Raw genomic sequence first — 15673 nt, 5'->3', positions numbered from 1 at the left:
CATTTTAGTCACCTTGGAATGTTTTAGTGTTGGTCTAGTTTTTTGTCGACTAAATCTACAGTTGATTTAGTCGACCAAAATGTGTTTTGGCGGGCCTTGATGGCTTGATGTTACACTTGCTGAATGCGACGCGTTGTGAGCTTGTAGATCGGTTATTTTCATGCATGCAAGCATGTGTAAAATGACTTGTACTGGATCTCTTGTCCACTAGTCCCTAAAAACATTTTAGTCTAGTTTTTATTTGTTGGCGAAATTGTCAGTACATTCAGTCTTTAGTCGTCATGTCTTAGTTTTCATTTAGTTTCCATTTCGTTTCCGTCAGTGAAATAAGGCAGTCGACGAGCAGTTTTCTTAGTTTTAGTCGGCGAAATCAAACACAAACTTTAAATGAGATTATTCACAGGTCTGCTATTATTATAAGTGAATCTGCAAAGCTTGTGTTTCATGAGAATCAACCGTAGACATGATATTTTTTCCAAGTGGTGAGATGTTTCAAAGATACATACAACAGCTTTAGGAAACGGCGTTAATTTATTTTATTTTGCTTCGCTGAACTTCTCTCTCCTCTCTCTTCCTTGTTGACTTCCCATTGTACCCATAATGATTTTTATGAAACAAACGCATTGCAGTTTGAAAGAGGATGAATCAAGCTTTCCCTATACAGCTGCAATTGTTTAGTTTAACGTTGTTTATAGTAAGAGAAATCTATGAAAATCTGGGAACTAAATCGTTACCAAGACATTTCTTCACCTGTTCACATGTGTTTCTAAATGTACTAAAAGTTTGAAATTCAACTCCTGTGGGAAATTGAGTTATTAGCATAATATGTGACCATACCCATAACATCCTATATAAGGCCAAAAAGTCAAAATTGTGACATATTAAACTAGGGGTTTTTAATGATTCTGAATCCATTCCAAGCATTAGTTTTGCACAAAAAATACTCCTTGGGCTAAATTAGGCCATATCCACCAAATGTGCTGACCTCATCACGTTTGTGATGACTGCTATGGCCGTTTTCCTCCCAGGGAGTGTTTTTTTTTGTGCAAAACTAATGCTTGGAATGGATTCAGAATCATGAAAAACCCCCTAGTTTCATATGTCACATGCTACTGAAAGAATTATGAAATTTGGACTTTTTTTTCTTTATATAGGATGTTATGGGTATGGTCACATAATAACTCAATTTCCCCCGGGAGTTGAATTTCAAACTTTTAGTACATGTTATTAGACACCTTTAGAAACACATTGGTGAAGACATTTCTTGGTAACGATTTAGTTCCCAGATTGGTCAAATACCTGATAAAATGCCCTTACTATTAATACAAGCAGATCGCAAACTAAACTGGATGCATGAGGAGTCAATGCGAGTCAATTGCGGCTCTAGATTCATCCCATTATAACAAAAACCTAGTTGCAAATTGCGCCTATAGGACCAGAGCTACTTCGACTTCATCTCCAGGGTATAGTTTTGTAGCATTCGTTTTTTAATACTTTTGTATTGTGTAATGAAAACAATGTGAATATTGATTTAGTTAAAACTGGCACAGTTATAGATTTCATATAGCAGAAATAATATGAAATATGTAGAGCATTTGTTTTATTCTGCTAGCTTTAATTATAATAATCATTTCTTCTTCTGTTTTCTACATGAATATAACCACATTATGACCAGCCCAATAAAAAAGAAAGGGAGTTAAATGCTGCATTTTCTAAGAATGACAAAATATGACTCCTGACGTCGTCAAAGTGGGACTAAGCCCTAAATTAATTGCATTGGATGGGGCTATGGGGTGTTGTGCTAATTCGCTTATTTCCATCGCTCAAAATTATTATGTATTTGTATATATCCTCTCTTCATAATGTAAATAATATCCCAAGCGGCACACATTCAATTCAATGCAATTCATTGAGGGCTTATGGTAGGGGAAATAGCCAATAAGGAGTTTTTGCACAAAAAAAAACACCTGGACCTCTTTGGTGGGGACGTAACGACTACAAAGAAAGGTAAGAAAGCCTTCTAGCACGGAATTCTCCTTTAACTCTGGGACCCAGAGTCGACGTACACAGTCAGACACATGGCTCCTCGGTGCAAAATAAACATTGTACACTACCCGACTAAATATGCCTTAAAACACTATATTTGCCCTCTATATCTAAAAAATTAAAACACCTTAAATATTTTTATTTCTTTCATAAATAGAGAATCTTTCACTCAATAGGAACTGCTCCTGTCCAAGTTGAGGATGTCATATGACATACTGTATGTCCATGTGTGGTCCAGCCCCAGGGAATGTATGGAATGCACATGACTAATAAAAAAGTATTTAAATATTGCTTTGATGCTCATATTATTCTTAGGAAGTATTAAGTTGTTTTATTAGCACATGCGTTCCATAGGGCTGGACTAGCTCTGTCCATAGCCTTACAACCTAAAGGACAACTTTAGTGTTTTTCAACCAAGGTTCATGTTTTAGGTTGTTATTAGAGAAACTAAAAGATGAGTTATATTTTTTTAATCTGCTGCTTTCTTTCGTTTTAGGGATTTTAGCTCTTTATGACAGGGGGGGCGGGGGCATTCGAGCATGGGGCAAAATATGTATTTTTCTACCACATTGTATGGCGATTTATTTTTGTATTATTTACTATAGTCCTGATAAACCCCCAGGAAATTACATCTGGTTACAGAAGATCACAGGATCTACTGAATGTGAAGGTAGCCTACTGGGGGAAGGCTTATACTGCGTGTATAGGCTCAATATGTCAGTTTGACACATCCAATAGATCCTGTGATCTTTTGTGGCCAGATGTAATTTCTTGGGGTTTATTAGGACTATAGTAAATAATAAAAAAGGAAATCGCCATAATATTTTGTAAAATAAATACACAATATTTAGCCCCATGCTCGAATGTTCCCGCCCCCCTGTCAGAAACGGCTAAAATCCCAAAATGGAAAGAAAGCAGCAAATTAAAGAAAATGAACACTCACCTTTTACTTACTCTAATAACAACCTAAAACATGAACCGTGGTTCCTTTAAGGCTATGGACCAGAGCTAGTGCTGGACCACACATGGACATATCATCAACCTGCGATGGGAGCAGTCCCTTTTGATTGAAAGATTCTCTCTTTATGAAAGAAATAAAATATTGATGGTGTTTTAAAATAAGAAATGTATTCATAGAGGACAAGTATAATGTTTTAAGGCATATTTGTCTTATTAGCCAGGGATCCTTAAGGGTTGGAATTTATTCCAATAGTAAAATTCACATTTATTTGCATTTAAAAAAAAAAAAACATATTTTGAGACTGTATTTATTTTACTGAAAAAAATAATCAAGGTTATTTTTTTAGGCAAAATCGTGCAGCCCTAATGCCTATGCTTCTTTTGAAACATTTCACCACCATCAAAAAAGCGCAGCACGGCCGTTTCCGAAGGTATCTACGTCTGTATAACATTTATCCTGGGACAGATGGGAAGGGACCCTTCACCCTACGTAAAGTGTAGTGTAAACAAACGTTACGTATAGGGTTCCGAGAGGGGCAAGGATGTGGCTTGCCTTGACTTACCCCATCCACAGACCTTCTGACTTATTGAAAATGTTCATGTATAGTAACTCTGCTGTAACAGACTCCATTTGACGCGATTTTACAGTTTATTAGGAGAGGGTTTTCAAGCCGATCTGTTCCCTCAGCAACAGCAATACGACTCCGTCGAGCACAATTACGTTTTACCAGCTCTTTAGAAATACATTTTACTTTTGGGTTCGATACTGTGAAAAGGGGTTTTCGCCACTGCTTCTGGACCCATTTCTCCCTAAGCAGGGAAACCTTTCCACGGAACCTCTTTCTCGGAGCTAACAGAGGCTATAAAACGGGGCTGTTGATTCACTACTAGGCCGAGGCCTGAAAGATGCATATAAGCCCGATGTTAGCCACCGTGACACAATAGTAATGTCGTACACATACAATTATGATAGTGTTACGGTATGCAACAAAGACGCTTAGTCGCTTACCTGAAAGACTATACGGACGTTTTGCGTCTTGCAAGTTCACCTCGGCCCGGCCGGGAGTAGCTCCATCCGACCAGTGTTCTTTTGGCAAATCTAAGCTAGCAAATATAAGACTTCCGGTGGACGATCTCTTCAAAATAAGATTACCCACTAGAGTAAACTGAATGAATCCATTGAAAAACGGTTTATTTGCACACTAAAACACATCTAAGTCATTAAAACACATTTAAACGATGCTCTGAGTCTACAACACACATTGTGTTTTAAAAACATAAAATCAATAGCCTAATAACTTTAAAATATTAAATTGGGACGACACGTTGTGACTGACCTTGTAGTCTAGATATATCTGGGGGAAAAGTAACAAATGTGGAATATTTTGTATTAAAGTGCTTTAACAACCCAAATCGGGTATGCAACTCCAGATCTTTATTAAGATGGGATGACTCTAGAGTTGCAATAGGCCTACCCTCCATCCACTTGAGTGAATAATAAATAATATATACGATTTATATAGCGCTTTTCTAGGTACCCAAAGTCGCTTTACAGAAAGAGTACAGACATATTTATTAGAAAACTATTTAAAAAGGTTTAAAAGGTTAAAAACTATAAATCAAAATCAAAAGAGGGACAAACAAGAAGGGGTGTGTCATTGTGTGTGTGTGTGTGTGGGGGGGTTATGTAGGGAAAGCCAGTTTGAAAAGGTGGGTTTTGAGTGTGCTTTTGAACATTTCGTCCAACATGAATGGAGGGCATTGCAACTCTAGATTGTATTAGGCAGTATTCAGATTATTGTATATTGGCTAGATTATTGTATTAGGCAGTATTCAGATTATTGTATATTGGCTAGATTATTGTATTAGGCAGTATTCAGGGACGTGCAGAGAGTGTTAGAGGTTAGTTTAAATCCCATAAGAGGACACTTTTGGCCAAAAATAGCTGATCTATTTTCACAGGTAATTTTATAAAAAAAATAGCTGATCTACAAGCTCTCAACGTAGATCAGCTATTTTTGCAATTTTTTTTTAAAATCTAGAGCTATTTTCGGGGCGATAACCAGCACTCTTTAGCTAGCCCATTCTGACCTGAGATCAGATTCTATACGAGGTTTCCACTGGACACACACTGGTCTGATTAACCCATTCTGACCTGAGATCAGATTCTATACGAGGTTTCCACTGGACACACACTGGTCTGATTAACCCATTCTGACCTGAGATCAGATTCTATACGAGGTTTCCACTGGACACACACTGGTCTGATTAACCCATTCTGACCTGAGATCAGATTCTCTAAAAATGTCAGTCGTTCGACTTTAAAAAAAAATAGCAGACCTACAAGCTCAGGGGCCACATGATGGGGCCCCCACCCCAGGCTCAGGGGCCAAATGCTGGATAGACAGTTCAATAAGGGGTCAAGAGCACAGGGGTCTAGTATAAAAAAATATTTATGTCCAATGTAATTGCATTTAAGTTCATGAAGTTAACATAAGTATAACTGAATGCATTTTAAATTAAATACAATTTTAACTTTTCAAGATTACAATTCAAAAATAGCAACAAAAAAAATAATAATAATCAGAATTTCTTTTTTTTATGGCAAAAATAGCAGATCTACAATCTCAACATGTGTCACAGTGCGACATCTTTTGAGCTTGTAGATCTGCAATTTTTTACTAGTACAGTATATGCAATGTGGCCCTCTGGAGTGAGTGTGGAACTATAGTGGCCCTCTGGAGTGAGTGTGGAACTATAGTGGCTCTCTGGAGTGAGTGTGGAACTATAGTGGCCCTCTGGAGTGAGTGTGGAACTATAGTGGCCCTCTGGGAGTGAGTGTGGAACTATAGTGGCCCTCTGGAGTGAGTGTGGAACTATAGTGGCTCTCTGGAGTGAGTGTGGAACTATAGTGGCCCTCTGGAGTGAGTGTGGAACTATAGTGGCCCTCTGGGAGTGAGTGTGGAACTATAGTGGCCCTCTGGAGTGAGTGTGGAACTATAGTGGCCCTCTGGAGTGAGTGTGGAACTATAGTGGCCCTCTGGAGTGAGTGTGGAACTATAGTGGCCCTCTGGAGTGAGTGTGGAACTATAGTGGCCCTCTGGAGTGAGTGTGGAACTATAGTGGCCCTCTCCTGCTTCAAAGTTGTCCACCCCTGGCTTATTTGATCAAGTACGTAGCTGCCCATGATATCCTAATTCTCCTGATATCCCAACCCGACCGCTGCACGTCAACTTAACCCATTCTGACCTGAGATCAGATTCATACGAGGTTTCCACTGGACACACACTGGTCTGATTAACCACATTCTGACCTGAGATCAGATTCTAAAAATGTCAGTCGTTCGAGTTTTCAATTTTTTTTACAAGAAACATGAAACATGCGCAATGGGCTTTATGCAGCCGACACTTCCGCGTTCAGCTTCCTTGGTCTGCAACTGCGCATGTTTTTTTTCCTTCCATGGAGCACCATGTGAGCAACATGGCGGCGCCCTTGCGGTCTTCGCTTCCCGTCCTCTTTATACAGTCCTTGATGATACACATGAATACCACAGCCCCTCTCGGCACCCAATCATATGCTTTCTCCAGATCTACAAAGACACAATGCGGCTCCCTCTGAACGTCTCGGTCAACGTTCTCAACATCTGTAGTACTCTTCCTTGACATGAAGCCATAGTGGTGCTCAGAAATGCTCACCTGTGCCCGTAGTCTAGCTTCCGGTACTCATTAACGTCATTGTTTGTTTCTCTGTAGTTTCTCTGTAGTTTCCACAACTCTGCACGTCACCCTTGTTCTTAACCCATTCTGAACGGGAACCCATTTTGGTGTTTAGCATCATGTTATGCTTTAGCTATTGAAAAATAGCAGATCTACAAGCTCGTAGGTCTGCTATTTTTTTTAAATCGAAGAACGACTGACATTTTTAGAATCTGATCTCAGGTCAGAATGGGTTAATCAGACCAGTGTGTGTCCAGTGGAAACCTCGTATGAATCTGATCTCAGTTCAGAATGTTCTTAAAAAATCGCCACCGCCACACTTCTTCATACCTCAGGCATCCTCTCATTCTCTAAGATCCTGTTGTATGGCCTAGTCAAACATTCAAGAGTTTAAGCATTGTGAAGCTTGTAGATCTGCTATTTTTTGCCCCTAACAAAAAGTGAAAAGTGTTGGCCATACAAGGTGTCAACCCGCCAGACGAACTTATCCGATCCATTTGTTGAAGAAAATAGATCTTTCACTGCGAGTTCTTATGTTACTTTATATTTTAATCTTTTGACTACAACCTTTGCCACATGCCGCCCTTAGCTCATACTGTACAAGTAAAGGGTTTTCCCCTTGTATGAGTCCTCATATGTATTTGTAGTTTACTCTGTTGATTGCAACCTTTGCCACACACTGTACACGTAAAGCGCTTTTCACCTGTATGAGTCATCATGTGTGATTTTAGATGACTTTTACGATTGCAACCTTTGCCACAAACTGTACATGTAAAGGGCTTTTCACCTGTATGAGCCATCATGTGTAATTGTAGTTGATATGTACGACTCCAACCTTTGCCACAAACTGTACATGTAAAAGGCTTTTCACCCGTATGAGTCCTCATGTGTGTTTTGAGATGAATCCCGTTTAAACAGCCTTTACCACATACTGTACAATGAAAGGGTTTCTCTTCGGTATGAGTCCTAATGTGAGCATTTAGATCACCTTTTGTAATGAAACATTTGCCACAAACTGTACATGTAAAGGGCTTTTCACCTGTATGAGTCCTCATATGATAATTTAGTCCAGTTTTATGAGTGCAACCTTTGCCACAAACTGTACATGTAAAGGGCTTTTCACCTGTATGAGTCATCATGTGAGCATTTAGATAGCCTTTACTGAAACCTTTGCCACAAACTGTACACAAATCCTCAGATTCAGAACAGCGTGAAGAGAGGAACTGGTCGATATCAGTTGGTTGTGATGGTACCAAGGACTCTATGTAAGCTTCTGTTTTCATGTGTTCAGTTGAGGTACTGGCTAGAGGCTCTGTGTTTTCATCTTCTTCACTTTTCACGGCTAGAAATGTCAACATTAACCCACCAGCCTCTTCTGGTCCTAGTAGTAGCTCCTCTTGTTCCTCATTAATCTGTGGAGGTTGTGGTTCCTCCTGGACCAGACTGGAGCTCCTCTCCTCTTCAGGGGAAACCTCATCTTTACACTCAGGGAGGTGCAGGAAGTCTAGGAGGAAAAGATAAATAATGAAATGTAAAAAACAAAAATAATATGAGAAAAATAATGAAATGAAGTTTATTATTGTCCAATCCATGCAGTGTAGTGTTACCTTAAATTCACATTTTGGTCTTAAAACTGGCATTTGTATCTGTATAAACATTTTTAACGATACCCAGCCCTAATTTAAGTATGGGAGCTTGCTTTTTGTAAACGTCATTCTTTTGGTCAGATTATGTTATCATATACGTAGTTAGTGTTTGTTATTTACGGATTTACGGTTAGGTTAAGCTTTTACCGCTCCCTACTCGATGCCAAGTTTTGATTATCTAAGGGATTGTACTATCTAGTCCTATAAGCTTAACTAGGTAGTTTTGCCTTGCTTGTTTCTTTGTGTTGCCCCATTTAGCCTTATTTTCTTTGATTACCGCCAAATGGTAGGAGCGATAGTTCAGCTCCTGCCGCCATAGACATTTCCCACCCGCGGACTCGTAGTAACCTGCCGTCAGTCAGTGTCACCAGACTCGTAGTAACCTGCCGTCAGTCAGTGTCACCAGACTCGTAGTAACCTGCCGTCAGTCAGTGTCACCAGACTCGTAGTAACCTGCCGTCAGTCAGTGTCACCAGACTCGTAGTAACCTGCCGTCAGTCAGTGTCACCAGACTCGTAGTAACCTGCCGTCAGTCAGTGTCACCAGACTCCTAGTAACCTGCCGTCAGTCAGTGTCACCAGACTCGTAGTAACCTGCCGTCAGTCAGTGTCACCAGACTCGTAGTAACCTGCCGTCAGTCAGTGTCACCAGACTTTCCATCGGAAGGACGGTCTGGTAACCACGGAGCAAAGACCAGCATTACCGGCAGACCTATTACGTACCTATTACGCAACCCTATCAGGGTTTTGAATGACGCAGTGGCCACTGGCCAGTGATTTTCTTCTTTTTTTTACATTTTGGACAAAATAGCAACTTTTATATCGAGGTACCTCTCGAGTCAGGAACCTTTCGTCTGGGAGCGCTCAGTACCAAATATTTACCCGTTTGGCTTCCCCCAAGGCATATTACTAAACAGAATAAACATTGCACCTATAACATTTATTTAGTATTTAATAGCATTAACACATCTGTCTGGAATATATATTATGTAGGGAGTTAAACAAAAAGTAAAGCCTAATTAGGCTATGATTAACAATAGGTTAAAACTTACATGCAAGTCGAGGCAAATGACACAAAATCACACACAAATAGGAGTGGGTCAACTGAGGACCTCACATTTTATTTACAAAACACCAGAATCAAATTGAATGAGGAAATAAAGAGTAGAAACAAGTAAGACGCACAAAGGCGTGAAGCGAACGCAGCTCGTACATATTTGGGTTTTTTTAAGATTTTTTTTTAAGTTAATTTGTTTTTAAGTTTTTTTTTTTTTAATTTAAGTTTTTTAAGTTAAAGTGTGTGTGTGTGTGTGTGTGTGTGTGTGTGTGTGTGTGTGTGTGTGTGTGTGTGTTTTGTGTGTGATACAGCTGTGCCCTCTGGTGGCGGGCAGGTGGTGTAACAGCGGGACAGACAGACACACAGACAGACAGACATGATCTGCAGGGTCTCATAGTTAGTGCTCACTGCGTTCGCAAAAACAAAGAGTAATACAGAACACCTGACAGTACAGTAGGCTGGGCATTGGCAGAAAACTGTAAACGGTCCGTGGAAAAATGTAAATGGACCTAAAACATAATTAAATTGATGGGCATAAATACAACAAAACAAGTAGAGGAATAATGAATACACGTACATTACGGCATTGCCATAAATCAAGCTGGATACATATTAATAGACAGTTGCATGCTATAGACACACAACAGTTTAAGTCCACGCTAACTATCCATCATGTATAAATGATGGATAAGGGGTCAGGACAACGAGGCCTTTTCGTGGAGGGGTCAGAATAAAATTTGGACTTAAACTGTTATTCGTCTATCTGGATGAATTAGCCCAGATCTACAAGCTCATTTTTCAAAAATAGCAGACCTACAAGTTCATAGCGCGGCACTCGGTGCCGCACTATGAACTTGTAGGTCTGCTATTTTTGGAAAAAAAATGAAAATGTGCCTCAAATCATTGAATATATATTATTACAAAGTGAACATTTTAACTAAAATCTTTGCTACTGAGAGGGTTCCTGGAACAACATATTTTCAGATGGGGGGGGGGGGGGGAACTGTCACGTTCTTAGCTCACGCATGTTTCATGATAACTACTTTTTATATATGGTAAATGGTAAATGGTGCATTTATATAGCGCCTTTATCCAAGGCGCTTTACATAGACCAACTAGCACATCGGGAGCAATTAGGGGTTCAGTGTCTTGCTCAAGGACACTTCGACAGTAACTCTGGGGGAGCCCGGGTTCGAACTGGCAACCTTGCGGTTCCCATCCAGGCACTCTACCCCTGAGCCACCGCCGCGCGTACATATGTGATGTACAGGCCATGCTTTTTGTTATTGCTTAATCACGCTGGATTAACAGCGTCTGCTAAATGCCTGAATTGTAAATGTAATCGTGTGGATATTGTCAGATTGTTGACTCGGACTGCTTATGTGAAAGAATCATTTCCTACTATTCACAGCTTTTCCCCTGTATGAATCCTCATAACTTCAGAGGTGCATTGCGACCCAAGCATCTTCTCCACACAATACAACTAAAGGTTTTCTTCCACTGTACGAGTACTTCTGTGAACTTTTTTGTTGAGTCTCTTGACTACAGCCTTTGCCACATACTGTACACGTAAATGGCGTTTCACCTGTATGCGTCCTTACATTCTTTTTTAAATGTTTTAGATCACCCAGATTAGTACAGCCCTTACCTCATACTGTACAAGTAAAGGGCTTTTCACCTGTATGAGTCATCATGTGTGATTTTAGCTGACTTTTCTGACTGAAAACTTTGCCACAAACTGTACATGGCTTTCCACCTGTATGAGTCATCATGTGTGATTTTAGATCACCTTTACGATTGCAACCTTTGCCACAAACTGTACATGTAAAGGGCTTTACATCGCCTGTATGAGCCACCATGTGTAATTGTAGTTGACTTTTACGAATGCAACCTTTGCCACAAACTGTACATGTAAAGGGCCTTTCACCTGTATGAGTCCTCATATGTGTTTGTAGATGAATCCTGTTTACACAGCCTTTACCACATACTGTACAATGAAAGGGTTTTTCTTCTGTATGAGTCCTAATGTGAGCATTTAGACTACCTTTATTACTGAATGGTTTGCTACAAACTGTACATGTAAAGGGCTTTTCACCTGTATGAGTCCTCATGTGATAATTTAGGTCACCTTTATGAGTGCAACCTTTGCCACAAACTGTACACGTAAAGGGCTTTTTGCCTGTATGAGTCCTCATGTGAAAAGTTAGATTACCTTTATAAGTGAAACCTTTTCCACAAACTGTACAACCATAGGGTTCCTCAGATTCAGAACAGTGTGAAGAGAGGGGCAGGTCAATATCCATTGGTTGTGACGGTACCGAGTGCTCTATGTAAGCTTGTGATTTCACGTGGTCACTTGAGCTACTGGCTAGAGGGTCTGTCTCTGTGTTTTCATCTTCTTCACTTTTCACTGCTAGAAATGTCAACATTGACCCACCAGCCTCTTCTGGTCCTAGTAGTAGCTCCTCTTGTTCCTCTTTAATCTGTGGAGGTTGTGGTTCCTCCTGGTCCAGACTGGAGCTCCTCTCCTCTTCAGGGGAAACCTCCTCTTTACACTCAGGGAGGTGCAGGACGTCTAGGAAAAACAAAACGAGGAAAAACAATGAAATGTTTAAAACAAAAGAAAAATAAACGAAATGTTTGGAAGTTTATATCATTGTCCATGCAGCGTAGTGTTACCTCAGTTTTAATTAAAGGCCCATTTTGGTCTTAAAATGTTGAATTTAAAAAATGTGAAATTAAAGCTGCAAAGCAGCGATTACCGGGCCCTCGCACGTCTGTGCACTTTAGGGGCAAATATCGACCAATCAAAACTGGGAGAAATGCTAAGTAACTCTAACGAAGGACTAGTTCGGAGTGAGGCGACTCATGACTCTCTACGACAAACTGTTCAACAGTTATGGCAAATGATAGAAACTATTACCATCGACCAATCAGAAGAGGTGGAGGGGATAATTGACTCCAATCATCATGGCCCAGGACTTTCAATCCAATCAAGTGACGTGAATCAAACGTCAGAGTTATATCAATAAATAGGAAGTATCCGAATGTTATCCAATCAGAAGAGGGGGCAGGGCGAATACTGGACTACTCGCCCCGGTGCATGCCCGTTTATCCTCCCGGAATTTTCCCCAGTGAGGGGGATAACTTTGTAATATGCTATTGGCTGTTTGTATTCTTTTTGGAAAAATATAAAAAGATACTGCTGTGGAAAGGCTATATTATTTGACTTATATTGAACCTATAAACAATTTAGTATTATTTAGTATATGTAAGGTTTTTGCCCACTCAAATGGTACCTCGTCAGATAATCCCCACATATCCTACAACAACTTCTGTGAACAGACTTCACTGTAGTAGCTTTTCATAAATTATATTTGTACTTAGGCTGTTCTGCTGTCATGAAAGTTTACAGTTAGAGAAATTCAAAGTCCAGCCGTCTGCTGTCCAGCCTCTCCCACCCCTCACTGGGGAGAATTCTGGGAGGAAAACAGAAACGGGGCGAGTAGTCTTGTTACCGGCAGGGCTACATTACACCAATGAAGGATAAGGACTCTGAACCAAGTATAATGACATCACCCACCAGTCTTCATGACAAAGGGCGCTGGGACATATACGCGTCAAGGAAGCGCCCAGACCAGGCGTCTCTTCCTGGTGTTTAAATAGCTGGTGGATGGAAGTGAAATGCAGCTCGGGTGCGGCTTCAACTTGCAGCGTCGGCAAAGCATTTCTGTTTTTTTTTGCCGTCGCTGCTAGTTGCAGCCGTGCGCAAGCGTCATTTTCCACCCATCAGCAGTTTATAAACCCGAAAGAGATGCTTGGACTAGGCGTTTGTTGACGCTTAACTCTTTTATTGCAGCTAGCCGTTAGCAAAAAACCCAGTTCCAGGTGCCACCATACGCGTTCACTTTAAGAGTCGGAGTTTGCCTTTCGTCAGAATACGTCAATACGTCATGTTCACGCCAATACGTCAATGTTCGCCAATACGTCAATGTTTACGCCAATGTTCGGCCAATACGTCATCTACAGACGCTCCTTAAAAAGGACCTTAGAGCGGAAGTAGGGGGCGTGAACCAAGTCCATGACACCACCCAATAATGTTAACATTGACCCACCAGTCTCTTCTGGTCCTAGTAGTAGCTCCTCTTGTTCATCTTTAATCTGTGGAGGTTGTTCCTCCTGGTCCAGACTGGAGCTCCTCTCCTCTTCAGGGGAAACCTCCTCTTTACACTCAGGGAGGTGCAGGAAGTCTAGAGGGGGGAAAAAAGAAAATATGATAGAAAAATAATTAAAGGTTACCTTCGTTTTAATTAAATTCCATTTGTCTTAAAAATTGGAATTTAATAATTTGATTAAAAACTCATTGACTGCCACCTGTGATTCAGTCTAATGTCCCTTAACGCTGCCTGTAACAGCTGGGTCTTTTAATTTGAAAAGCCAAACCCAAATTAATCGGACGAAAGATCGCCGATAACTAATGTGGCGATCGTAACTTTAAAAGCCATCAGAAGCGTTAATATTGTAACTGCAACAAACCGTTGAAAGGTTATAGCAAAAAATAGGAACTATCAAAGATCAACCAGAATCAATCAGAAGAGGGGGCGGGGCTATGTTACACCAATGAAGGACAAGGACTCTGAACCAAGTCCAATGACGCCACTCCCAAGACCATCCGTTCAATACTTAAAAAGAAAACTTGATATTGTAGCTCTGCTATTTTCACTTCCTGTTTGACGCCGTCACGCCATTCTACGAAAAACTCACGTTTTCGATAACGTTTCATCGTTAAGGTCTTTTGTGTACGCTGAGCGAGTTTGATTTGGAACGGACCGTCCTGCCACGAGGAGTTAGCTAAAGTGCAAAACGTGAAAATGGCATAAATTGCGCAAACACGCTACAATAAATTCCAAATGGCTGGCTTCCTGTTAGGTTTAGGTTTCATGGCGCAAAGAAACTTTTTTGTAAGCCGGTACATGATACAGGTGTGTACCATTGCGTGGTCATCATCGTGCAGTGGACTGTAACATTGCGTGGTCATCATCATCATAGCGTTTAGCGTTTACAGAGTTATATCACTTACTGTATATGAATCGCTCCGTGACCGGTGACGGTGATTAATGATTAGGTTAAATTCACCGCTCCCAGCTGGGTTTAACAAGATAGCTCAGTGAAACACGACAAAAACCTGCCGCTTCCAAAACGAGCTATCGTGTGCTTATCCGATTGATCGTATAAAAACATCCGCCTCGCCTCCTCCTCCAGTCACAAGTTAAAATCGCCAAGATTCACCAGCGCAGCTCTCTTCATAATAAATACATGTATACACATTACACAAATAACAAAATTGCTATTTGTATTATAACATTCTTAAAAATAAATAAAAATAAATCACGGGAAATACACGTCAAGACCAATTAGCATACATTTTGGGCCCGGCTCGGCTCGAAAACGTCGTGTCGGTTTTCGGGCCAGATCGGGTTAGGTCAGGTTTGGGACTCAGGCAGAGTTTGAGAACTCTACTTTGCGCTGTGCTACGATGCCCAGCCCTACATACATGCACACACACAGAGCTGAACGATACCCAGCCCTACATACATGCACACACACAGAGCTACGATGCCCCGCCCTACATACATGCACACACACAGAGCTGAACGATACCCAGCCCTAGGGGAAGCAGCTTTTTGCTTCTAGGGGCCGACGGCATGGAACAAACTCCCACTGTACCTTCGACAGGCAGCCTCTGTAGTTTAATAACACTGTACCTTCGACAGGCAGCCTCTGTAGTTTAATAACACTGTACCTTCGACAGGCAGCCTCTGTAGTTTAATAACACTGTACCTTCGACAGGCAGCCTCTGTAGTTTAATAACACTGTACCTTCGACAGGCAGCCTCTGTAGTTTAATAACACTGTACCTTCGACAGGCAGCCTCTGTAGTTTAATAACACTGTACCTTCGACAGGCAGCCTCTGTAGTTTAATAACACTGTACCTTCGACAGGCAGCCTCTGTAGTTTAATAACACTGTACCTTCGACAGGCAGCCTCTGTAGTTTAATAACACTGTACCTTCGACAGGCAGCCCCTGTTGTTTAATAACACTGTACCTTCGACAGGCAGCCTCTGTAGTTTAATAACACTGTACCTTCGACAGGCAGCCCCTGTTGTTTAATAACACTGTACCTTCGACAGGCAGCCCCTGTTGTTTAATAACACTGTACCTTCGACAGGCAGCCTCTGTAGACATTT

General features: G+C 40.9%; 2 protein-coding genes across 2 annotated transcripts in view; both read right to left on the bottom strand.

Annotated features, from left to right (window-relative positions):
• Positions 1-4079, bottom strand: part of LOC308319670 (uncharacterized protein) — an 18758-nt gene extending 14679 nt beyond the window's left edge. Inside the window, exon 1 of the mRNA XM_080769789.1 lies at positions 4016-4079. The gene's annotated coding sequence lies outside the window, so the exon portion shown is untranslated. The remainder of the gene's footprint in view (positions 1-4015) is intronic.
• Positions 1-15673, bottom strand: part of LOC308319530 (uncharacterized protein) — a gene marked incomplete at its 3' end in the record, with an annotated part of 46333 nt that overhangs the window by 286 nt on the left and 30374 nt on the right. Inside the window, exons 5-7 of the mRNA XM_080769635.1 lie at positions 11862-11999; positions 7976-8226; positions 6702-6763 (exon numbers count right to left, since the gene is read on the bottom strand). Of these exons, the coding sequence (XP_080625761.1) occupies positions 6702-6763; positions 7976-8226; positions 11862-11999 (451 nt within the window). The remainder of the gene's footprint in view (positions 1-6701; positions 6764-7975; positions 8227-11861; positions 12000-15673) is intronic.

This window comes from Protomyctophum bolini, assembly GCF_963924005.1.
Source record: "Protomyctophum bolini genome assembly, chromosome: 8".
NCBI lineage: Eukaryota > Metazoa > Chordata > Actinopteri > Myctophiformes > Myctophidae > Protomyctophum > Protomyctophum bolini.
Note: the sequence above shows the minus strand (reverse complement) of the source record. Positions and strands in the feature narration are given on the sequence as shown.